This window comes from Narcine bancroftii, chromosome 3 (genome assembly GCF_036971445.1).
Source record: "Narcine bancroftii isolate sNarBan1 chromosome 3, sNarBan1.hap1, whole genome shotgun sequence".
NCBI lineage: Eukaryota > Metazoa > Chordata > Chondrichthyes > Torpediniformes > Narcinidae > Narcine > Narcine bancroftii.
Window position 1 is genome coordinate 334,556,353 of NC_091471.1, and position 25,021 is coordinate 334,581,373.

The 25,021-nt window shown below is 43.8% G+C and overlaps 1 protein-coding gene across 5 annotated transcripts in view; it reads right to left on the minus strand.

The window, feature by feature from the left end:
* Positions 1-25,021, minus strand: part of mycbpap (mycbp associated protein) — a 163,077-nt gene that overhangs the window by 60,530 nt on the left and 77,526 nt on the right. The window contains exons 16-19 of one of the 5 annotated variants that reach the window (XM_069929378.1): positions 24,250-24,368; positions 7,330-7,424; positions 3,461-3,631; positions 1,417-1,612 (exon numbers count right to left, since the gene is read on the minus strand). In XM_069929378.1, coding sequence (XP_069785479.1) covers positions 1,517-1,612; positions 3,461-3,631; positions 7,330-7,424; positions 24,250-24,368 — 481 coding nt within the window. In that variant the 3' untranslated portion in view covers positions 1,417-1,516. Of the gene's footprint in view, positions 1-1,416; positions 1,613-3,460; positions 3,632-7,329; positions 7,425-12,414; positions 12,514-18,920; positions 19,015-24,249; positions 24,369-25,021 lie in introns of those variants that run through there. The other 4 variants (XM_069929379.1, XR_011354675.1, XM_069929380.1 and 1 more) reach the window with 4 other exon arrangements.

Consider the following 25,021-nt stretch of genomic DNA (forward strand, 5'->3'; position numbering starts at 1 on the left):
GTTACCCTGGGCAGTTCCCAAAGGACCACACTTGTTCCCTGGATGAGGCCATCCAGACCAGGACTGTCCCTTTCTACTCATGGATACCTGCTGAGTTCCTCCAGCAATTCTTTGTCTGCATAATATATTCCTGGTTAAATCAACTGTGGACCCTTGATCGGTTACTTTGCAATGAAATTGTAACTTCTCTTACAATACACAGATATGATAGAGAAACCCAGCGGGTCACGCAGCATCCACAGGGAGAAAGGGAGGCCAATGTTTTGGGCCTGGGGCCTTTCATCAGGTATAAACTGAAACAGGCAAGTGCCTGAATAAAAAGGTGGTGGAAGGTGGGAAGAGGAGAGGAGAGAGTGTCACGGTCGTGTACTTAACTGTGTTAGCAGTGGTGCTGGTCGCTACTGATGATGTGGCAATAGCGGGCATTCACTGGTGTGGAAGAGAGTGAGAGCATCAGGATCACCCGTGTGGCAGTGAGCCAATGAGAAGGTCAGAGGGGATTGGCTGGGTGGTGTTTAGGGAGTTGAAGAATGCAATGTTGTGTCTTCAGGCAATAAAGAAAGTGGACTCCATTGCTTGCTGAAAGAAACGAGTGAGTGTATTCTTTAATTGTTTTGTAGGCTGTAGTATATCAGTGCCATTACAAAGGAAGGGGAGGAGCACAAGGAGTATGTGGATACAGATAGGAGGGTAGAAGAGAGAGACCTGAGAATTGATGGGGAGAGGGTTGAGGGATGGGAAGGGGTGGGGAGCTGGAGGGAAAGAGACAGAGGTACAGGGAAAGAAAGAAACTCTGGGGAGGGAGTTTTTCAGAAACTGGAGATCGATATTGATGCCGTCTGGTTGGACACTTGGGGAAGATGTGACTGGGGGTAACTTTGTAGGTGGAGAAAACCGTGAAGAATAATGTGTTGGATGTGGAGCTGGTGGGGTGGTATGTGAAGACAAGGCTTTGCCCAGGCCCAAAACATTAGTTACTCTGTGTGACCTGCTGAGTTTCTCCAGCACGTTTGTGTATTGCACTCAACCCCAGCATCTGTAGACTTTCTTGTTGAACCCTTTCTCTTTGGATTTGAGTCTGCCTTGGTTTGATTGAATACATCTTCAGTCAAAGTTTTGTCCCCAGTATGCAAAAGAGAATTGGAGTCGACACTGGAAATCTGAAATGCAAGATGCTGGAAGAACTTAGCAGGTCAGGCAACATTTGTGGAGAGAAAAATGTTTGAGTTCAATGAACAGAAAGATTTCTTTGTCACTGTCTCTGAGCCTCAATCTGTTCATCAGAATCAAGGCCCACAAGAGGGCATTGTACTTACAAGAGGAGCAATGACTACGGAATAAATAGCTAAGGTAATGATCCCCTTATACGTGACAATTCCTTTGGTACAAACTGTGGGAAGTGAAGAAAACACAAAGTACAATTTGTTAACAATTTTAATCTAATTTTCACACATACAATTGAGCAAAGTCTGTTCTGTGCGCCAGCTCCTTCATTCTGTGCCCACTTCACAAGTGATCAGACACACTTATCCAGAGACTCCATTTGTTTCCACTTCAACTCCTCAAAGAGAAAGGAAACGTCATTCATCATGGACGATAGCCGTCCATAGACCTGATGGAGGAGGAACAACCAGACTTAATCCAAATTCTGCTGTACACTTCTGAGTGAGGGAAGAAGAGGAGGGAGGAGGCAGTGAGAATGAGAGGTAGGAAGCAAGGTAAAAGGAGAAAGAAAATAGGAGGAGATGTGATGGAGAGCGAGGAAAGATCGGGAATAGGAGAAAGGGAGAGATAGATGGCCAGAGGAGAGGAGAGAAAGAGAATGGGCATCTCCTCCAAGTAAAAATGCATGCCTGTGGGTGCTAAATAAAATTCTGTGCATGTCATTGAGCTGGGCACAAGTGGGAAGGAAGGAAGAAGACAGCTAATCTGGCCAAGAATTAAATTAATTCTGTTTTACTCTGCTTACATTTACCATCTGAGATAAAGATTAATTCATGACCCAATCTCAAGACAGATGTTTATCATACATTGGGGTGTTCACCCTCAAACAGACGAATGAGTCATTAACCTTCTGTGGTGTTTGCTCCTGGTTACTGTCAGATTCATATTACAATGTCTACACACAAAGATAACTGATGAGCTTAGAGAAGCCAATAATGGCAGATGCTGACAATCTGAAGTAGGATCAGAAAACACTGGAAGCACTCAGCATAACAGGTGCTATCTGAGAGAGAAAAAAAAGCTTAATATTTCAGGCAAGAGCTCATTGCCTGATGTGTTTACTCTATTTCTGTGCTGTCGAATGACATAAAAGTTTCTTTGTGCTCACTCCCAACCCCTTTCAAGTTCAAGTTTGTTTATCATCCGATTGTATCAGTACAACCCGGTGCAACAGTGCAAATGCAAATACAGATATAATGCATACAGACATATATATATAAATATTAATAATAATTAGTATTTTTAGTAATTCAGCAGTCTGAGGGTTGTAAATTGGGCAGCGTGGACCCGTGGGCCAAAATGGCCTGTTACAGTGCTGTATGTCTAAGTTTTTAAAATTTTAGAGTAGGTTGGCACAACACTGTATTGTGTTGTAGATTACTATCCTCTATGTTCTAACCAGATGCAAATGGCAAAGAACTGGCAATCTGAAGTGTGGTGTAGCCACCCACCCTGACACTAACTAAATACAAGTTGTAAAGGGGTGTATCTTCATTATGGTGCAGGGACCCATCCTGACACTTAACCAGATACAAGTAGTGAAGAGGTGTGCGTTGAGTATGGTGCAGTGACCCACCCAGACACCCAAGGAGGCCAACTCTCTGCAGGAGGAGCTCTTACTCAGCCTTTTTTTCTGGGGTCAAGTAGTTATCAGTTGCTTTTGTAAACAAAAAGAGAATTTACTTCCACCACCCTTTCAGACTATGCATTTCTGATCCTAGCCACTCTCTGCAGATGGAGAAGGGGACATTATTTGCCACATAATTTGAATAATCTGTTGGATTTTGCAACATGTGAAGTGTTTCTGGGGGAAGAAACATAATTTTCCATCCTCCTGCTGTGCAGATGCTGCCTCCAGTTTCTCAGATGCTAGTAGTCTTCCACACCTCACTGTGTGGGTCCGGTTTGTTGGTATTAGGATGCTAAACTGACTGAGCATGGCGTATGGAGCAAGCCTGAACCCATCCTCATAATGTCCACATAGTCAAAGCTTCCAACAGAGTTCAATCCATGCTTGCTGAGCATGAGGCCATCCTGGTGATCCCTTTCCCTCTCCATTCCTGTGGGAGCACTTCATTTACTGAAACGTGGCCTCACACTGTATACACATAGCCAAGGAATTTTGCCCAATTTCGTGAACAATCCAATTAGACCACCAAAATGAAGGTGAAATCCAATTCTTAGCCAAGTGCCACTTCTCTATACTGGATAATAGTCGCCCCAGAGTAACTCTTACCTCTGTGTACAATTTCTCTCTGTAGATCTTGTGACTGACAGATTCCATCTGATTCTGCTCTTCCAGGAGATTTTCTTTGGAGTTTACCACATACTTGCTGTTCCTGGATGATATGGGACTGGATAATTTCTTATCATCTTTACTCTTTGTCTTTTTGCCTGACTGACGTTTCTATGAGAAAAATGGCACATGTGGGTAAAATCATACAGTTTCTGTAGAGGACTGGGCCCTCTTTTTGTCATTGACAATCTACAAATTCCATATGCACTGAAAGTCAATGGTGAGATCACCTGCAACAAATTGGAAGATGTTAATAAACTTCAGAATGAGCAAGGTGGCCTGTCCCGTCATGTTATAATGAGGGCAGGGCAGTAGGTGTATATATTGGTGTGAAGCCAGAAGAGCAAGAGGACAGTCGCTGGGAAAATTGTAAGTAGTGAATTGTTTTTGAATTTTTATTTTAAATTGTAAAGGCTAAGGTCGGGTAGGGGACCACTGTGCAGGTGCATAATGTCAGTCAGCCGGGGGTCAGATTTAAAAAGGTAAGGCAACTTATCTTCTTTTCACCTGGTTTAAACAGTTAAGTGATTTATTAAGGGTTGAGGGTGAGAAGTTGTGACCATTGTCTAGGGCTGGACAGGTTACATAAAAGGAGGAACAGTCCTGGTGGTGGCCAGAGAGACTCAAGGCATTAAAATAGTGCTTTTGTCTCTTGGTGGCCAAGGAGAACTGCTTGCTTGAAAGTGGGGAGGTAAGACCAGGTAAGGATGTTTATCATACAAGTTAATGGGGTCAACTAGGGTTATAGATTACTCCAGATGTGGGAGATCTGGGATGTATGCTTGCCCCAGATAACCACACCTGCAGAAAATAGAGGAAGAAGTGATCATAACATGGTTAAATTTAGTTTTAAATATGAAAAGGAAAAGCTGTTATCAGGTGTATCAATCAATAGACTCTGGCATGATTCCAGAAGATTGGAAGGTTGCAAATGTGGTTCTGCTGTTTAAGAAAGGTGGGAAACAGAAAAAAGAAACTATAGGCCTATTAGTCTGACATCGGTAGTTGACAAGGTGTTAAGGGTCAATCCTCAAGGACATGGTGTGAAATACCTAGAGATGCATAGGGATCTAGGGATAGGTCCAAGTTAGCATGGTTTTTCAATTGGAAGGGTAGATCCTGCCTAACCAACCTATTAGAATTTTTTGAAGAAATCTCAGGTAGGATGGACAAAGGAGAGGATGCGGATGTTGTGTACTTGGGTTTTCATAAGGTGCTGCATGTGAAGCTGCTTAATAAGATGAGAGCCCATGAAATTACAGGGATGATATTAGATTGGATATAAAATTGGCTGATAGGCAGGAAACAAAGGGTTGAAATAAAGGGATCCTGTTCAGGTTGGCTGCTTGTAACAAATGTTCTGCAGGGGTCAGTCTTGGGGCTGCCAAATTGTTTACAATTTGTATTAATGACTTGGATTGTGGATTGAATGGTTTTGTGGCCAAATTTGAAGATGACACCAAGATGGGTGGCAGAGCAGGAAGTGTTAAAGAAACCAAAAAATTGCAGAAGGATAGAGACAGATTGGGGGACTTGGCAAAAAATGGCAGATGAGATACAATGTTGAGAAATGTACAGTTCTACATTTTGGTAGTGGAAATAAACAGGCAGAGAACTATAGAGATGGGGTGAAAATTCAAACCTCGGAAGTGCAAAGGGACCTGGACATTCTCGTGCAGGGAAACCTAAAAGTTAATGACCGGGTTGGATCGTTAGTAAAGAAAGTGAATGCCATGTTGGCATTCATTTCAAGAGGAATAGTGTATGAGTAAAGTGTTGATGAGGCTCTATGGGGCACTGGTGAGACATTGGGTCCCTATCTTAGAAAGGATGTGATGTTGTTGGAGAGAGTGCAGAGAAGGTTTACTAGGATGGTAAATACATCCTAGTAAATACTAGGTGCCAATCCAAGGAATGTATTGGGCACCTCTTGGATTCTATTTGTTGGAGTATAGAAGAATGAGAGGGGAATCTCAGAAATATTTCAATTTTGAAAGGCTTTGACAGAGTGGATGTAGATATTTCCCTTGGTGGGCGAATCCAGGACAAGAGGGCACAGTTTTAAAATTAGTTATCCATTTAAAACTGATGAGAAAAAAATTCTTTAGTCAGAGAGTTGTGGATTTGTGGAACTCATCACCGCATACAGTAGTGGATGGCCGATCGCTGGGAGAGTAAGCAGGAGATTTGCTAAGTATCTAATTGGTCAGGGGATAATGGGGGAAAAGGCTGGCAATTGGAACTAGGTGTGAGTATAGTTCATCTTAGGGAATTATGGAAGAGACTTGATGGGCCAAGTGGCCTACTTCTGTTCCTTTAACTTGTGATCTTTGACAAAGTCCAGCATGGCAGATTAGTCTGGAAGGTTGGATCATTTGGGACACAAGGGAAGCTGGCCAATTGGATTCAAAAGACTGCAGATGCTGGAATCTGTAGCTCAAAACCTTCTGCTGGAGGAGATTAATGGATTGAGCAGTGTCAGTGGGAGAAAAAGAATGGTTGACGTTTTGAGCTAAGACTCTTTCTGGAAACTGGGGTTGAGAAGTGTAAAGAGGCCAACGTGAGAGGGACAGGTGAACCAGGGAGAGGAAACATGACAGACAAAGATGTTGAGCAAGATGGTAAAGGCGTTCAATGTGAGGGAACTCAATTCAGCTGTACAAGACCACACTCAAAGTACTGTTTGCAGTTCACCCAGCTGTAGGAAGGATATCAAATTGGAAGGGATGCAGAGGAGCCTCACAGGATGTTGCCAAGACTGGGGGGGGGGGGGGGGGGGAAGATGGGGGGGGCACAGGGTTGAGTTGCTTGGAGGGATTAGAGAGGTTAGGTCTTTATTCCCTAGAGTGAAGGGGGCTTAGGGATGACCTTGTAGAGATTTGTAACATCATGAGGGGCATGGATAAAGTGAGCTCTCAGACTTTTCCCAGGGTTGGTGAATCTAGAGCTAGAAAATGTAGGATTAAGGTGGAGGTGGAAAGGTTTAAGAGGGAGTGAAAGGTTTTTTTCACCCAGTGGATTGTCTGGAATGAGCTGTCAGTGGAAACTGCAGAATCAGGTACAGTTATAACATTAAAAATACATTTGTAATTTGTGGATAGAAAGGTTTTGGAAGGACTAAATGAAAGCAAACAGTAACAGGCCCGCATCTTTCTTCAGAGCTGGCTATTCCTTAACACTTGAGGCATAAATGTAACATTTTAAAAATTTAATTTTTTAAAAGACTCAGTACAGTAGAAGCGCCTCCTGGCCCATGAAACCCATGCCACCTAATTAAACTTTTAACACTGCGTTTTGGAGGGTGGGAGGAAACTGGAGCACCCGGAGGAAACTCACGCAGACACGGGGAGAATGTGTCTCCTTACAGACGGCAGTGGATTTGAACCCAGATCGCTGGCGCTGTAATAGGGGTGAGCTAACTGTGCCATTTACTCTTGAGTGTGGCTCAGATCAGGCGAAGAATTTTTTTTACCTATTAAGAAGGTAAGTCATGATCTAGGGATTAGATGATACTGAGCTTAGTGCTTAGGAATAAATAGAACAAATATTATGGTAGGGGGAAGGCAATGGTAGATCAGAGTTTTAAGAACTCACAAAACGAACAATTGGATAGCAAAGGAAGAGTGTGAGGTAGGTCATGAATTTCTAAACAGATTGGACAGGGTACAAGCTACCAGGAATGCAGCCCTCTATCTGTAGGGCTAAAATCAGTCTGAACTAGAATCAATCTAACCAGATCAAATTTGAGAGCTAAAGTGCCAAACTTGGAATTGAATGGGGAATGAAGCATAACATTACAGTGATCATACCTCCTTCTCATCCTCCTTCCCTGCAGATCTGGATGCTCTCTTTCCTTTTTTGTCAGCTACTTTCTTTTCATCCTTTTTGGCTTGTTTTCTTGAATCTGATCGAAGGGATTGTCAGGCAGTATCGGTTGTTCATGAAAATGCAGTCAACAGGAAAGAAACAGAGGGACAAGTGAATGACACTGAGTGGAATGTCCACCTTGTTACACCCAGGCTCTGGCAACGTCTACCTGGTAATTCCACAGGTGGGAATGTTAATATCTGGTTTATTGCTTGGCTTTAATCAGAAATTCACACAGCAAAATCAACAGATGTTGTAAATCTGAAATAAAATCAAAATATGCTGGAAAGACTCAGCATGTCGGGAAGCACTGGAAAATACATTCATTTTTGGAAATTTATTTTGTCCTTTGCACTGTTTGATTTGAAAATAATTTTAACTGCTGATAATTGCAAAATCATTTGCTAATACTGACTTTCTCCATAGATTCTGCCTGATTTTCTCCACAGATTCCACCTAACTGATAGAGAATTGGCTGAGGAACAGGAAGCAGGCAGTTGTGAAAGGTCAGACAAATATACAATGGAGTTCTCTCAGGAGTCTGGTTGAATAAGGGTGAGGTATGCATAGGGAAATGTGCTGAGGATAGCAATAGGCTTTGAGGAAGTGCAGATAACTGGTGGAATGGGCAGTTAAAACTTCACAATGCAGAAGAAAGAGAGGATGCAACATAAACCAGAGGGCATAAACACTGTGGCTAAACAGGGAGGTAGCAGATGCTGGAGAACTGGAACAGTGCAAGAGAAACTCAGCAGGTCACGCAACATGCATGGATGGGAGTCAACATTTCAGGCCTGAGCCTTTCACCAGGGATACCAAAGATCGGGCAAACACCTGAATAAGGTGGGGGAAGGTGGAGCAGCACAGACTTGCAGGTGCTGGTGACAAATACTTTAAACTCAATATAAAGGTGGGCAGTGATCCAGAAATTAATGGTGTGGGTGGAATGGTTAATTCTCAAATTCTTACAAATAAGATGGGTTAGTTGGGAATAAAAAAAAAGGAATTTCCATCTTTCATATCAGTCTCTGAGTTTGAATAAAATTTCATAGAAAAACATCTGCTGAGGAAAATGTGTTCACAGCTTTCTTTTGAGATCTGTTAAAGACATTTATTTAACAGTACAAAGTTGTAAAATGTATACACTTCCTGTGATAGAAGAGGAAAAATAAAAGTGAAATGTGATCATCGGGGAAGGTAGAAAATGCACAGCTCTTGTGTTTACCTCCACCTAGATTGTGTTATTTAAGCCTAGTTTTGTTTTTCTATTACTTCAGAATTGATCAAATTCATATTAAAATGCACAATAAATAATGATCTGTAATGATTCTATTGATATTCAGACAGTTATGAAAATTTCTACCTTGAGCAGTGGTTCTCAACCTTTCCTGCCCTAGGTCCCACTTTAATTTTTCAAAAAATATATGCCCCATCTTTAGTGGAAAAAAGTTACATGTTCAAAAGTTTTCATTTGCTGCAAGTCCATTTCAATGCAATTAAAGTCAGGAATACACTGGAACACATATTTCATATTCAACTACTACTTCAATATGTCAACTATCTCAAACACACATTCAACAATTGTCGTCACTTCAGTGGGAACCTTGCCCCTGACGCTGGCTGCAGATTTTTTTTGATTTGATTTTTTGGCTTGTAGAAAATCACCAACAGCATTGAAGCCACATTCTACTAAATAAGATGTATCAATTGTTCCCTTGCGGAAGTAGTGGAGTTTGTGTATTTCTTTTTGATCTTGTTAGACAGCCACATCATGGTTCCTTTCACTTTGAACAGAGTTTTCAGATTCATCATGTTGCAACTCAGATAATTCCTCTTGGTATTGCACTGGAACTTCAGCAATGGCCGAGTTCATCAAGAGGGAAAATCCATTGCCTTTAAATCACAAAATCTATAATTGAAGTCGGTAACCAACATTTTCAAATAGTCAAAAATGACACTTGTAGCAGCATGAGTTACCTCACCCTTATTCAACCAATAGAATTGACTGAAATTTCTTCAGAAATATTTCTTTGGCATAATTCTAGAAGTGTCACGAATCCAAATATTTTTGTTTTTGCATAAACAAGCATCATATTTTCTACTTGGAGTTTCTTGTTCAATGCACTTAGTTTCTCAAAAATGTCCGTCAAGTAACTCACTTAAGTTTTGCCAGCTGTTGTGAGGAGATCAAACAGTTCCATAAACCTTTTGAAGCAGATTCCCTTTGACAACCACCTTACTTCAGTGTGAAGCAATAATCTCACAGTTTTGACACAAAACTGTTTAAACAGATGTTCACATTTGGCATTAGCTTTGATGACATTGATGTATTTGATCACAGAATGCAAGCAATCTCGTGTAGAACAGGGGCAACTTTCTTGGTGACTAAATTTTCTTGGTGGATAACACAATGCACAACCAACATGTTTGGATTTCCATCCTTCATTAATTTTAAACATCCTGTTTTTTACCCATCATAGCAGGTGCACCATCTGCATCACAAAAAATGTTTCCTTTTGATATTTCATTTTCATCCAAATAATTTTTGAGCTTGCTGTAGATATCAACTTCAGTAGTGGCTGTTTCTAATGATTCACAAAACAACATCTCTTCTTGAAACTCTTCCTGATCAGTATATCTCATGTATACCAAAACAGAGACTCACTGTCCTATACAGTAGATTTATCCAGTTGTATTGAGAACTTTCATGATTTCAACTTCTCAATAAGCTGTTTTTCAATGCCTTGACCCATGTCATCTATTATGTTGCAGACATGGCATTGCTCAGACATCTTTGTCATCCTTTTGCAGAACTGTTTTGAGAGACATGATATTGAAGCAAGCTGAGGTTACCAGAAGGAAAGACATGATATTGAAGCAAGCTGAGGTTACCAGAAGGAAGCAGTTTTGAATATGTGATTACAGACACAATGATAATTAAAAGATTTATAACAAACATGTACATCAAACTGCAAGAGAAAGAGAACGATGAGATAAGCTGTAAACCTAAACAAAAGTGGAAACAAGATCTAAACAAAGATAAAGAATGAAACATGGGAAAAGCTATGCTCTGGAACTATGAGAAATACAATAAACACGAGGTTACGTATGATACGATATAATTGGTTACACAGGCTATACACCACGCCCCAAAAGTTAAATAAATGGGACCCAACAGTATCAGATAGATGTTTTCGCTGTAAGAAGGAAACGGGAACAACAGTACATGCAATTTGGGCATGAGAGAAAATGGAAAAGTTTTGGGAAGATCTAAATTAGGAATTAAATAAAATCACAAAAAATTAACATACCAAAAAATCCAGAGAGCTTTCTTCTAAGTAATATAAGAAGTAAAGAACTTGGCCTCGATTTGGATGAAGCACAAAAAAGATTTATTACGATAGCCTTAGCTGTAGCAAAAAAATGTATAATGTCAACCTGGAAATCAGAAGAGCCTGAGAATACAGCAATGGTACATAGAAATGAATAAATGTATTCCATTGGAAAAAATAACATATGATTTAAGAAATAACATCACAGTATTCAAACAAATTTGGGAACCGTACATGGAACACAACAGAGAAGTCCTACCGCGGACCTCCACCCCCTAAAATGACAGAATGAGAAGAAGACGAAATGAACTGACCCAGTGTGTAAAAGTAGATGACACAATTTTCTTGTTTATTTTCATTGTGTGATGACATTGTTTAATGGGTTTAATGTATTGTATATGTTGAACGTTTAGTGGGTGGGGAGGGGGGTGGGAAGGAGGGAGAGAAGGGAGGGGGGAAAATGGGGAGAAAATGACACTGTGTATATTCAAGAGGGAAATGTTTGTGTGTATTTTGGTCAGTATGGTTCATAGTGTGAAAAATAAAAAAATTGTTAAAAAGAGAAACATGATATTGCGAGTTTAATCAGTTCCTCCCCAATCGTATGATTCTTCCCATGTTTTGCTATCAGCGGAGAAATTTCATAGCCAGCTTCAAGAGTATAATTCAGGGCTGTAGTTTGCGCAGTGAATAATGAAGTGATTTTTGATCTATTTTCAAACTTCTCACATAGTGATTTAAAATATTCCAATTTTCAATTGACATGGTCAGGATGTTTTACCCTCAAATGAGCTTCACGACAGCCTTCTTTCATTGATTCATTTGTCAAAACCTGTTGGCATAATAGACCAAAAGGTGCACGTTCATCATGTACAGTAGTTTTAAATCCAAACTTCAAGAACTCCACTCAATATTGATGAACCTTTTGCTTGCTTAGTCTGCTCATTTTGAATATACAACAGTGTGAATTCCCTGAAACAGATTAATACAACAGCGCAAGCTCCCTGAAACAGATTAATCAATATTTTATCATGTCTTAGAATTGAAAAGTAATGATCGAATCAAAGGAAGAATACTGACCTAAAAATAAATGGGAAAAAAAACATTAGCGCGGTTTCTGACATTTTTTCCTCACAGAGTACATTAAAACTGCGCTAGTCTTGTGCTTTACTTTCTGGGGTCCCTATTTTTTTCCAGTTTTGGTGACCCCCTCAGGTTGGTGCCCGGGGTGGACCCCCACCCTGATCCATCCCCCATCAATACACTAGTACACAAAGATACAAACAGATCCAGGCCTCACTCACTACTGAACTGAGAAAATAAAAGGGTATAATTTTGGACGGAGACATTATTGTTGAGATAATTTAGAATCGTTGCTGACAATTAGATCATTTGGAATAGATGATAATATAATGTTAACCAAGGATAACAACAGTTAAAATAAGAGAAACAACAGAGAAACATCAGAAGAGCAAAAACACGTTATGAAAATAAAAAGAACCAAGTGATTTTACTTGGAAGTTACCACAATTGCCTTGTACTGACAGTGTTGCCCAGCCACAACTTTCACATTTTTTTTCTCAAACCAACTTTTTAATTATTTCCCAAAATTTTCCGACGTCCCACGAAAATATTCTTAAACCCCACGCCCCACCTTGAGAATCTATGATGGAGAATGAAAGATTAGTTTGAAACCTGCTTTTAATGACTTCTGCTGCTCGATAACAAATGCTGACGATAGTGGTAGTTATGTAGCACCTGGGTTATGATGGATGATACTGAGAGAGGTTTCATCTGTCAGAAAACAGAGAATGGAGGGGTAACTGTTTCATGGCTTTAAATTGTACAATAGACAAGGTGTTTCCACTTGTAAAAAAACACAATTACCAATAAATCCATCAATTCAAGAGAACATCTTTAGTGGTGAATTTGATGCGGGGGGTGTGTGTATGTGTGGAGGGGTGAGTGTGTGGAGGTGTATGTGTGTGTGGAGGGGTGTGTGTGTGTGTGGAGGGGTGAGTGTGTGGAGGAGTGAGTGTGTGGAGGTGTGTGTGTGTGTGTGTGGAGGTGTGTGTGTGTGTATGGAGGGGTGTGTGTGTGTGGAGGGGTGAGTGTGTGGAGGTGTGTGTGTGTGTGTGTGTGGAGGGGTGTGTGTGTGTGTGGAGGGGTGAGTGTGTGGAGGTGTATGTGTGTGTGGAGGGGTGAGTGTGTGTGTGTGGAGGTGTGTGTGTGTGTGGAGGTGTGTGTGTGTGTGGAGGGGTATGTGTGTGTGGAGGGGTGTGTGTGTGTGAGGAGGGGTGAGTGTGTGGAGGTGTGTGTGTGGAGGGGTGAGTGTGTGGAGGGGTGAGTGTGTGGAGGGGTGAGTATGTGGAGGTGTGTGTGTGTGTGTGTGTGTGTGGAGGTGTGTGTGTGTGTGTGGAGGTGTATGTGTGTGTGGAGGGGTGTGTGTGTGTGTGGAGGGGTGAGTGTGTGGAGGAGTGAGTGTGTGGAGGTGTGTGTGTGTGTGTGGAGGGGTGAGTGTGTGGAGGGGTGAGTATGTGGAGGTGTGTGTGTGTGTGTGTGGAGGTGTGTGTGTGTGTGGAGGGGTGTGTGTGTGTGTGGAGGGGTGAGTGTGTGGAGGTGTATGTGTGTGTGGAGGGGTGTGTGTGTGTGGAGGGGTGAGTGTGTGGAGGGGTGAGTGTGTGGAGGGGTGAGTGTGTGGAGGTGTGTGTGTGTGTGTGTGGAGGTGTGTGTGTGTGCGTGGAGGGGTGTGTGTGTGTGGAGGGGTGAGTGTGTGGAGGTGTGTGTGAGTGTGTGGAGGTGTGTGTGTGTGTGGAGGGGTGTGTGTGTGTGGAGGGGTGACTGTGTGGGGGAGTGAGTGTGTGGAGGTGTGTGTGTGTGTGTGGAGGTGTGTGTGTGTGTGTGGAGGTGTGTGTGTGTGTGGAGGGGTGAGTGTGTGGAGGTGTATGTGTGTGTGGAGGGGTGTGTGTGTGTGTGGAGGGGTGAGTGTGTGGAGGGGTGAGTGTGTGGAGGTGTGTGTGTGTGTGGAGGGGTGTGTGTGTGTGGAGGGGTGAGTGTGTGGAGGTGTGTGTGTGTGTGGAGGGGTGAGTGTGTGGAGGTGTGTGTGTGTGTGGAGGGGTGTGTGTGTGTGTGTGGAGGGGTGAGTGTGTGGAGGTGTATGTGTGTGTGGAGGGGTGTGTGTGTGGAGGGGTGAGTGTGTGGAGGTGTGTGTGTGTGTGTGGAGGGGTGTGTGTGTGTGGAGGGGTGAGTGTGTGGAGGTGTATGTGTGTGTGGAGGGGTGTGTGTGTGGAGGGGTGAGTGTGTGGAGGTGTGTGTGTGTGGAGGGGTGTGTGTGTGGAGGGGTGAGTGTGTGGAGAGGTGAGTGTGTGGAGGTGTGTGTGTGTGGAGGGGTATGTGTGTGTATGGAGGGGTATGTGTGTGTATGGAGGGGTGTGTGTGTGGAGGTGTATGTGTGTGTGGAGGGGTGTGTGAGTGGAGGGGTGTGTGAGTGGAGGGGTGAGTGTGTGGAGGTGTGTGTGTGTGAGGAGGGGTGTGTGTGGAGGGGTGAGTGTGTGGAGGTGTGTGTGTGTGGAGGGGTGTGTGTGTAGAGGGGTGAGTGTGTGGAGGTGTGTGTGTGTGGAGGGGTGTGTGTGTGGAGGTGTATGTGTGTGTGGAGGGGTGTGTGTGTGGAGGTGTATGTGTGTGTGTGGAGGGGTGTGTGCGGAGGGGTGAGTGTGTGGAGGTGTGTGTGTGTGTGGAGGGGTGTGTGTGTGGAGGTGTATGTGTGTGTGTGGAGGGGTGTGTGTGTGGAGGTGTATGTGTGTGTGGAGGGGTGAGTGTGTGGAGGTGTGTGTGTGTGTGTGTGGAGGGGTGTGTGTGTGGGGGGGTGTGTGTGTGGAGGGGTGAGTGTGTGGAGGTGTGTGTGTGTGTGGAGGGGTGAGTGTGTGGAGGTGTGTGTGTGTGTGTGTGTGGAGGGGTGTGTGTGTGGGGGGTTGTGTGAGTGTGTGAGAAACTTTCCAAGTATCATTGTGAGTCTCAGCACAAGATAGAGATGGATTTTATTGAAGGAGAATAAGTGAAGGAATCATGGAAAACTACTGATGCCATTATTTGGCTGAAAACTTTCCAAATAAAATTAAACATTACAAAGCATCAAAAAGTTTTTAAAAATTCATCACCCAGGAAAAAATTAAAAGTTGACCAGTTATTCAAACTTGTCAGGTGACTTTAAATGCATAAAGTACCTGTTTTTATGAAACAGCAGGGGTGAAAAATACTTAATTGAGCCAACATTGTGTCCAATGTTCCCTCTCATTTTTAGTAGTTCGTGTGCAAAAATCTATTGTTGTGTCAGTCATTTTCCTGTGGCCTAAGAACGTGCTCACTCAATGCTTGTACAAATGTAAACTTGACCTTGTTCAAAGATCATTTTGGCCCAGCCTATCTATCATGGCTAATAAAACTGTATAAACAGGTTTTAATATTATACAAGTATGATTGCATTCTACGAAGTAACATATTTAGTTAAGATTTTATTTTATACTTTGAACTACTTTGTTCAGTTTGTGGTTCCATTAAGTAAAACATCAACGAGTATTTCTTATTTTTATGAGCGCCATTTCCTTGGTGGGCTGGTTGCAAAATGTGCACACCCACAGCTCAGAGGGAACAGTGATTGCATTCCAACCTCATTGAATGTTTAAATAACATCATCCTGTTTTCCTTTCCCTTCCCAAATCACTGTGTTCTTTATCACTTTCAGCCCTCGAAAGGTATTTTTATACCGGCCTCTGCTTCGAGGCCAGCTCTATCTGCTGCTTTTATGAAGAATGGTGCCTCGTAGTGTGTCGCCTGGAGCGTATGGAGGTGGGGCGAGTGGTGCGGTAGTGCAGCTTGTCGCTGTGAGGTCTAATATACATGCCAAGCAATGACCGTCTTCGTTACCCATAATCCCCCATGCAGCTAGAACTGCTCTGGGAAACGCAAAGTGGTTCCAACTGCATGGGGGATTACGAGTGACAAAGACGGCCGTTGATCATTCTTCTGCGCATGCTGCCAGACATTCAAGTCCCAGAGACTCCAGTATTAGTTATCATTGCCGCACCTGACACTGACTGAAATAAGAGACTGCGATTAGAGTTTTATCATTGGTGTGTTTCTCCCACAACCTGCCCCTGTATCACACCCTATTCAGGAAAGTATCTGTGACATCTTTTTGCCCAAGATCATCCTTTCTAACTAAAGAGTGAGCAGTTGATAAATGATCTAATTGCTAGAATACCCAGTTGCCGCAGATAGAGGCTGGCACGTTCCAGAGAGCACAATGCCTAAAATATTCCAGCTGTTTCTCGGTATTCCTATTTCCTGTCCACCCAAGTGCCTTCTCCCACTGGGACCAGTGCAGGAGTTGACTCCAAGAGTTTATCTGAGAAGCATCACTGTCAACAGCACTTCCCTGGGAAGCACAGTTGACACATTTCAGATGGTCAAAAACTAGATATATGAAAGAAGCCAATGCGTTAAAATATAGCGTGAAACAAGAGACACAAGGGAGCCAGAGGCCAAATCTCGGACAGGTAGAATATATGGGGACATAGTTCTCTGGTCGCCAGACCCCGATAGCCAGCTGCTCGCCATACTCAGGCCTTTCTTTGTTGTTGTACCGTATGCTTCTCAAAGCCAAAGAGATAAAGGCTTGCAACGAAGAAAGAGGTGAGCAGAGAGGAAATGCAGACGGGCATGGGGAGATAACATTAGGGTTAGGGTCAATAATACCAACTGCACTGGTAAATATGTAAATGACCACAAATACAAGACAAAAAGAGATAATAAATATCAAAGGATGGATAAATAAATATCCACAGTTGCAGTTAGTGCAAGAACTGATGTTTCAGCAGGTGCAGACAGATCTTTTGATGGGTCTGGGTAGTGTTGGGGTTAGGGTAATATGGGGAGATTCAAGAGCTTCAAAGCTGTTGGATAAAAACTGTTCTTGAAAGCTATCTAAACCAGTCAAATGCAATTTAATTATGAAGTAATGTCCCTTTGCTGTCTCATAACTGGCTTCATAGTTAATACATAGTGTTAATGAATTTCAGCAAACATAAAATCGCGCACATCTCCAATGGTAGGTACGAGGGAGGATGTCAGCGTAGTGTATTTTAAATTGAAACTAGACGCAAACTGGGAAATTGTTTCATTGAGTACTTTTGCTCTGAGTACTGCAACAGCAAAGACCTCCCAGTGACCAACCAATTGAATTCCACACATCATTGCCACATACACCAAAACGCAGCAACCTGCAAACTGGAGGTAAAAAAAATCTTTATATTCTGCCCTAGTAGGATCCAAACAGATGGCATTAACACCAACTTCTCTAACTTCCGTTAATTCCCTTCCAAAGACTTTCTTTTTTCAATATCCCTCCATCTCCTTTCCTCTAGCTCCCCATTCACTTCCCCCCCTCCTACTAGAGAGCTACATCCTCCCCATCACATCTCAGCCTTTTTCTCTTCTACCTTCCCACCTGTAACCACCGATGACCTCTTACCTTTTAGCCTGTGGTCCTCTCCCTGCCCTTTCCTCCCTCCGCTCCCCTTCTCCCCTCTCTCCACCTTTTTATTTAGGTGCTTGCCTTTCTCTTATATCTGACAAAGGGCCCAGCCATAAAATGTTCATTACCCTATTGTACCGTGAATAAAAGCTCCCACGACTGGAGAGAGAACATTATTAGCTTATTTTTATTAGCTTATAACTGAGGGTAGAGTCTTACAGTGGTCTTCAGAAGGGGCCAGGGTTTAGGTGGGAAACCAGGGTTATATATGAGTAGATGGGGGCAGAGCTGGGAGGCAGAGCCAGCCATCAGAGTAACACACATCACCAGTGAATCTCACCACTGCATTCACCCACTTCCTGTAGAATTTAGGGTCTGGATAAAGAGCAAGAACATTGATTCAGAAATTTTTTTTATAAAAAAATATAGTTATTTACAGATTTAAGTGGTCTGGGGGGTCTAGAGGTCCTGGTGGAGCACATAAGCACGGGAGGGCCTTGGGCTTCTTGGGTCTCCTGGTCCCCTTGTAGAGTGGTAGGTGGGGTCTCTTGCTCTATGGATTCCCTGAGGCCCTGACTGGGGGTGGTGAGAACAAGCTCTGGCACTTGAGGCAATGGACCCTCTGTTCTGGTGGGTGCCAGGTCTCTGATGGAGATAGTGTCCACCCTGCCATCTAGGTACTCCACATAGGCATATGTGGGATTGGCATGGAGCAGTTTCACCCTTTCCACCGGGGTTGGGTTGGGGGGGGTCGGTCTTGCTTCTCTTCAAGTGCTTCCAGAGAAGGACCGGACTAGGAGTCGTAAGCCAGGTTGGGAGTGTAGTTCCTGATGCCGACTTTCTTTCAAAATTGAATAGGAGATTGTGAGGAGTAGTGTTGGTCACATTACAAAGGATGGAATGGCGCTCCATAGGAAGGACTTCCTGTCAGCGTGAGTCTGGAAGGCTCGACTTCAGGGCCAGTTTGATAGATACAGATCATGGCATTTTCCTTTACCACCTGCCTGTTCCCCCGGGGGTTGAAGCTAGCAGTCCTGGTGTCTCACACCAGCAGGTCTTGACTTAGCTCATCACTCATAAAGGATGAGCCCCGGTCGTTATGAATATAGCTGGGATACCCAAACAGAGTGAAAATGGAATTTAGGGCCTTTGTGACTGACAAATTGGACGTGTTTGGACACAGAATGGCAAACAGGAAGCGGGAGTACTTATCAATAATAGAGAAGAAAGCATTCCTGTTCGTGGAGGAGAGAGGTCCCTTAAAATCGACACAGCCATTCGAAGGGCCTGGATGACTTGATCAGGTGCACCTTTGCAGGGTGGTAGAAGTGCGGCTTCCACTCTGCACAGACCTGGTAAGATCTGGTCATTTTCATGGAGAAGGGCAGATTGCATTCCTTGACAAAATGAGCCATGCAGGTAACCCCTGGATGGCAGAGCTCATTATGCAGAGACTGGAGTTGGCCGGTGTGTGCAGAGGCACAGCTTGCTCTGAATAAAGCATCTGGAGGGTCGTTAATGGCTCCTGGTCTATAGGCAATGTCATAATTTTAGGTGGAGAGCTCAATCCTCCACCTAGCAATTTAGTCATTTTTGATTTTGCCCCTCTTGACATTACTAAACATCAATGTGACAGAGCACAGGCCAGTGAGGACTGTAAATTTCCTACCAGCCAGGTAATGTCTCCAGTGCCTCATGACTTCTTCAATGGCTTGAGCCTCCTTTTCCATAGAGGGGTTCCCGAGCTTGTGGCCTTGCAGTGTCTGATAAAAAAATGAAATCAGCCTGTCTGCCTGGTTGAGGGTAGTGGCCAGGACTACATCCGAAGCGTCGCCTTGGAAAGGTACATTCTCATTCACTGCGTGCATGGCAGCTTTCACAATGTGATTTCAGAGGTAGTTAAAAGCCGGTTGGGCTTTGGCTGAGATGGGGAAAATAGTGGTTTTTAAAAGAGGGCGAACCTTATCAGTATATTGAGGGATCCACTGGGCGTAATATGAGAAAATATCCAGGCATCTCTTCAAACCTTCGTGGTCCTGGGAACAGGGAGCTCTAACAGGGGACACATCCTATCGGGATCAGGCCCAATGATCCTATTCTCCACCATGTAGCCAAGGATAACCAGATGTTTAGTCCTGAACACGCACTTGCTAGAGTTATAAGTGAGAATCAGGGCTTTTGCCGTGTGGAGAAAGCTCTGGAAGTTGGCGTCATGGTCTTCCAAGGTATGGCCACTGATGGTAGGGGAAGGTAGCCTTCAACCTGTACTCATCCACCCACCTGTCTCTGGAAGATAGAAACCCCATTATTAATACCGAAAGGGACCCTCCAGAATTGTTAGATAACCTTTAGCCTCAAATGCCGTATATGGACTGTCCTTGGAACGGATTGGCAGCTGGTGATAAGGCAGCTTTCAGGTCAATGGTCGAATAGACCCGATTCTGCAGAATGATAATTCACCATGTATGAAATTCGAGGGGCTATAGTCAGTTACTAGCCTGGACTTTTTACCCCTTTTACCACTACCACTTGTGCTCTCCAAGGGCTAGTGCTAGGTTCGATGATACTTTCATTGAGCAGATGTGGCATCTCAGACTGTATGAAATCTCGGTCTGCTGTGCTGTACCTCCTGCTCTTGGTAGCAATAGGTTTGCAGTCAGAGGACAAGATTTGGGAAGAGAAGTTGGGTGGGTCAATATTCAGTGTGGAGAAGCTGCATGTGGGTTCTGATATTAGAGGCCTTCCGTTCTGAACCGTTATAGGGGAGAGGGGACCAGAATACACCAAGGTCACGCTTTTAAGGTGACACAGGAAGTCCAGACCCAACAGCACCGTAGCACATAATTCATCAAGTACATACAGGAATATCTTACAGAAAGCGCCCCTTCAAACGACAAATGTAAAATACAATGTTGTTGAATATGTGTAGAGTGCGACTGAGACGCAAGGAATATGCAATAATTGGAAGGGTACATCTTTAGGTTGTATTCTTTCATAGTCTGTGAGCCTTTCAGTAGAGCCTGTGTCAATTAGCCATTTAGTGAATGTCCGTTTACCTTCACAGTCACTATGGAGTTGCTGAGCTGGTGAGGTCTCTCCTGATCTAGGACCATCGAGGAAAGGACCATGGAGACTCCATACTCCTCACTTGAATGGTCCCCACCATCCTGGGTTGCCTGTGGGTAAGATGGCGTCAACCTCGTGGCGTGGTAAGATGGCCGCCCTCCTTCCTCCTCCGATGAAGGCACCGAGCTTGAATTTGAGTCACGGCAAGACGGCCGCTGAGACTTTCCATGCCATTTCCTCACTGCCACCCTCTGTCGGCATGTAGCACAGCAAGTGGATTTGGGTGAATTCAAGGCAGACAGCTTTGGGCTGGAATTGGATCCGGAAGTGGTGCAGGCTGCGGACTTCCCCGGGTCTCCCCTTGCGCAGCAAACCTTCACCCAATGTCCTTTCTTGCCGCAGCTGGAACACACTATGTCTTTAGCTGGGCAATGAGATCGGGGATGCTGGGTCTTGGCACAGTAAAAGCACTTTAGAAGCAGCAGCCATTAGGGCTGGGGTAGTGGGAGCAGCCAGTTCTTGGAAGGGATCACCTGGGTGATTTGGCCAGTTCAATGTGACCCAACTCGAGCAGTTGCTGCCTCATGTACCTCAAGCAGACCCCCGCGAAAAGAGTGTCCCGGATCTGTTCTTCTTCACGAACATGGCCCATAGCCGCTTCGTACCGGCACTTCTTGGTAAGTGCCCACAGATCCAGCAGGCAGTCATTGATGGTCTCTCCTGGCCACTGGCGATGTAAAGCGAGTCGGTGCCTCGCTAGGACTTTGTTTTCTGACTTCAGGTACCAAATCAAAGCCTTGATAGCTGCATCATATGTAGTGCAGTCCCTGATGACTGCATACCCTTTTGTTCCTACCCTCGAAACAAGTGCGGATCTCCTGAGTTCATCGGTGTGAAAGAGATCTCTGGTTGCACTCAGGTAGGCCTGGAAACCATCTAGCCAGTACGTGAACTCCTCAGCTGCGTCAGGGGACAGAAGGTCATTTAGCACCAAACCTGGCTTGAGTAGCACTTCCATCGTTTGGGGAAAAAGCTAATAAAATTGTAGCTCTCACGTCTGGAGGGAGAACATACGCTTTTATTAGCTTATAACGAGGGTAGGGTCTTAACAGTGGTCTTCAGAGGAGCTCAAGGATTAGGCAGGAAACCAGGGTTATATATGGGTAGGTGGGGGTGGAGCCAGCCATCAGTATAAGACACCAGCGGTGAATCTCAGTTCACTGCACCTTTACTTCCTATGGATGGGGCATGAGCTGTTGAATTTTTCCAGCACGTTTGTACTTCAATCCAGCAAGTCTGCACTTGATGCCAGTATCAGCAGACTTTAAAAATTCCCTATAGTTTGTGATACTAACCCTACGAATATCTTGAAATAATGACATAAATGCTGGAAATACTCAGCACCTATCAAAAGAGAAATTGAGTAAGTCAATGATCTTGGGTGAAAGGATGGCATTCTGAAACCTTAACCATTTTTCTCTCCACAGGTAACCTGCTGAACCTTCACAGAATTAGCTGTTTTTACTGTATATTTCCATATTTGTCATCATTTGTTCTTTGAATACCACCACAATTATTGGTAGTTTTGCCCTCATCAATCTCCTTAGGAAAGTTAGGCACTGCAGCACTTTCCTGACTAATGAGGAGGTGTTGTGAGTCCAGGATAGGTCATCCTTTCAGTTGATCCCAAGAAAATTTATGCTCCCCACTCTCTCTACAACAAAGCCATTGATCTACCATGGAGAGTGGTCCTTCATCCACCTGATGCCCTCAATCATCTCTTTTGGCTTGTCCATGTTGAGACTCAGTCTGTTGCTTTTGCACCACTATCCAAGTCTTTCAAACTCCTCTCTGTAAGCTGACTCATCATTGTTGCTGATCAGCCAACTACCTCTGTGTCATCCACAAACCTGATGATTCAGTTGATGCTGTACCTGGCAGCATAGTCATGAGTTAGCAGCGTGAACAATAGTGAGCTGAGCACGCAGCCCTGAGGTGCCAGTGTGATGGGGCTTGAGGTTTTGCTGCCAACCCAGACAGGCTGTGGTCTTTTAATCAAGGAGCACACAATCCAGTTGCACAGAAGGATACTGAATCCCAGTGGTGATAGTTTATCCATCAATCTCTGAGGTATGATTGAGTTGAACCCCGAGCTGAAGTCAATAAACATCAGCCTGGCATCTGAGGCATCATTCTCTAGGTAGGTCAGGATGAAGTGGAAGGTCAAGGCTATACATCATCTTTGGATTGGATTGGCCTATAGGCAAATTGGAATGGGTCCATTGTTCCTGGAGGTGTGCTTCGATGAGCTTCATTACCAGTTCCTCAAAGCACTTCATGATCATGGAGGTCAGTTCCACTGGTCAGTAGTCATTGCTCACTTGGGCACCAGGATGATGATCAAAACACAGAAAGGCTGGAGGAACTCAGCTGGTTTTGCAGTGTCCATAGGAGGTAAAGATAGATTACCAACATTTTGGGCCTGATGAAGGAAGGGCTCAGGCCCGAAACGTCGGTAATCTATCTTTACGTCCTATGGATGCTGCGAGACCAACTGAGTTCCTCCAGAATTTCTGTATTTTGACTACAATCATGGTGTAGCAGACTTTTGTGTTTCACTTGGATGATGGTGGCCACCTTGAATCCTGTGAAGACAATGGACTGCTGGAGTGAGATATTGAAGATATCCATTAGGACTTCCCTCAGCAGGTTTACACTCAGCGCCCAATCAGATATGTTATCTTGTCCTGCTGCTTTGTGTGGGTTCACCCTGGATAGGTTCCTCCTCAAGCTATGCAGGGTGCCTGCTCCTCAAGAGAGGGTGGGGGGAAATGGAGCTTTCTTTGACACCATGTCATTTGCCTCATCACATCCTGCGTAGAAGGTGCTTAACCTGTCGGGATCTGAGCAATCTGAGAGACCTGATCAGAGAAACAACCCTCCACCACCATTCTCCATTGCCTACCATTGAGCTGTCTGTATCAATTGGCCATCATACCCTGGAGTCCACCTGATCCGTCCTTCTGGACTGACCTATCTGCAGGATCCTGTCAAAGGTTTGATAAAGTCCAGGATAGATAGTCCAGGATTGATAAAGGCAAGGAAAGGTTCCTTGCCTTGCTCTCATTAACCTTCCAGGTCACCTCTTCAAAACATCAATCAAATTTCTGAAGCACGGTTTCTCATGCAGAAAGCCACGCTGATAATTCCTAAGTCGTCCTCACCTTTCCAAATGCTGACACTGTCCTTCAGAAACCCTCCAGTAATTTTTATGCCACTGATGTTATGTTCATGGTCTTGTAGTTCCTAGGCTTGCCTGTGTAACCTTTCTTAAGTAAAAGCACCTCATTAGCTGTTAAGGAAATCAAGGGATGAGGGAGAAAAGCAAGAAGATGGAGCGGAGAGATCAGCTCTGATCTTTATCAATGGCAGAGCAGGTCTGAATGTCCAAGTGTCCACCTCCAGCACCTAATATTCCTCTGACTGATTCTAAGATCCTTATTGGTGAGCTTGTGTCAAGCTAACATGACTTTGAAATTTCTTGTTTGCTGCCAACAGCTTAATCTCTTACAAAAACAAATTGAAAACATCAAAATGTTTGATACTTTAAGGTCTGACATGGTAAAAATGTAACCTCTCAGACTTCCCCTAAATGTTAGACTATCAGACACAATCCAAAAAGGACATTTATTGTTAGGTATTAGAGTAGTGACGGTTGATGCATTGTCTTGGTACTGTCACCATGTGCATGTTTCATGTGATCTCAAAAGAAATTCAAATGGCTGGTGCCCTATCGATATTGCAGGACCTACAATTTTGGTCAATATTTCTATCTCTTGTGAGAGAACCAGATCTTTGAATTTGTGCATGCTAACGTGTGTAATCGAACCAGTCATAGAATGTGTAGAAAGCTGCTCTTTCTTGTAACTTACAGATTTCTGTTTCCTCCCCAGTACTGGTTTCAGACTCCTTTTCAGGCAAGCCCAGTATGTCCCTAAGCTGCATCGAGTAACTAACTAGACCATCCACTGCTTCAAGCCAAAGCTGATAACTGGAAAGAGAAATATTTGAAGAGTTTATTTGCACAAGATTGTAAGCAGACAGCAACATACTCACAAAACATATCAGTAAAATATTAACATATATAAAACTAATGTTTTAATGTTCTTTAGTTGTACAGAGCCTAGGTTAGATGGTACTGAAAATATTGCATTTAGTTCCAGAAACGGCATCTTTCAAATAATATTTTAGTCGGTGCAGCACAGGTTCACCAGGCCAAATTTGGGGTTTACAGGGTTAAATTGTCTTACTGCTTCTGTTTCTCTGCTGTATAACTGTTATGATTTTATGCCTGGGATCTAGAGAGGTGTACAAAATCATGAGAGGAGCAGATCAGGTGAACACAGACAGCCTTTTTCCCAGAGTAGGGGAATCAGTAACCAGAGGACAGAGGTCTAAGGTGAGGGGGTAAAGATTTAACAGGAACCTGAGGGGTAACTTTTTTTTTATACAATGGATGGAGTATGGAACCGGCTGTTGGAGGAGGTGGTTGAGACAGGTATTATTGCAATGTTTAAGAAAAAAGTTGGATAGAAAAGGATAGGATGGGTTTAGAATACAGCACAGTACAGGCCCTTTGGTTCTTGATGTTGTGTTGACCCATTTGTTTCTTCCTTAAAAAAAAACAAAACCCTTCCTACCTCA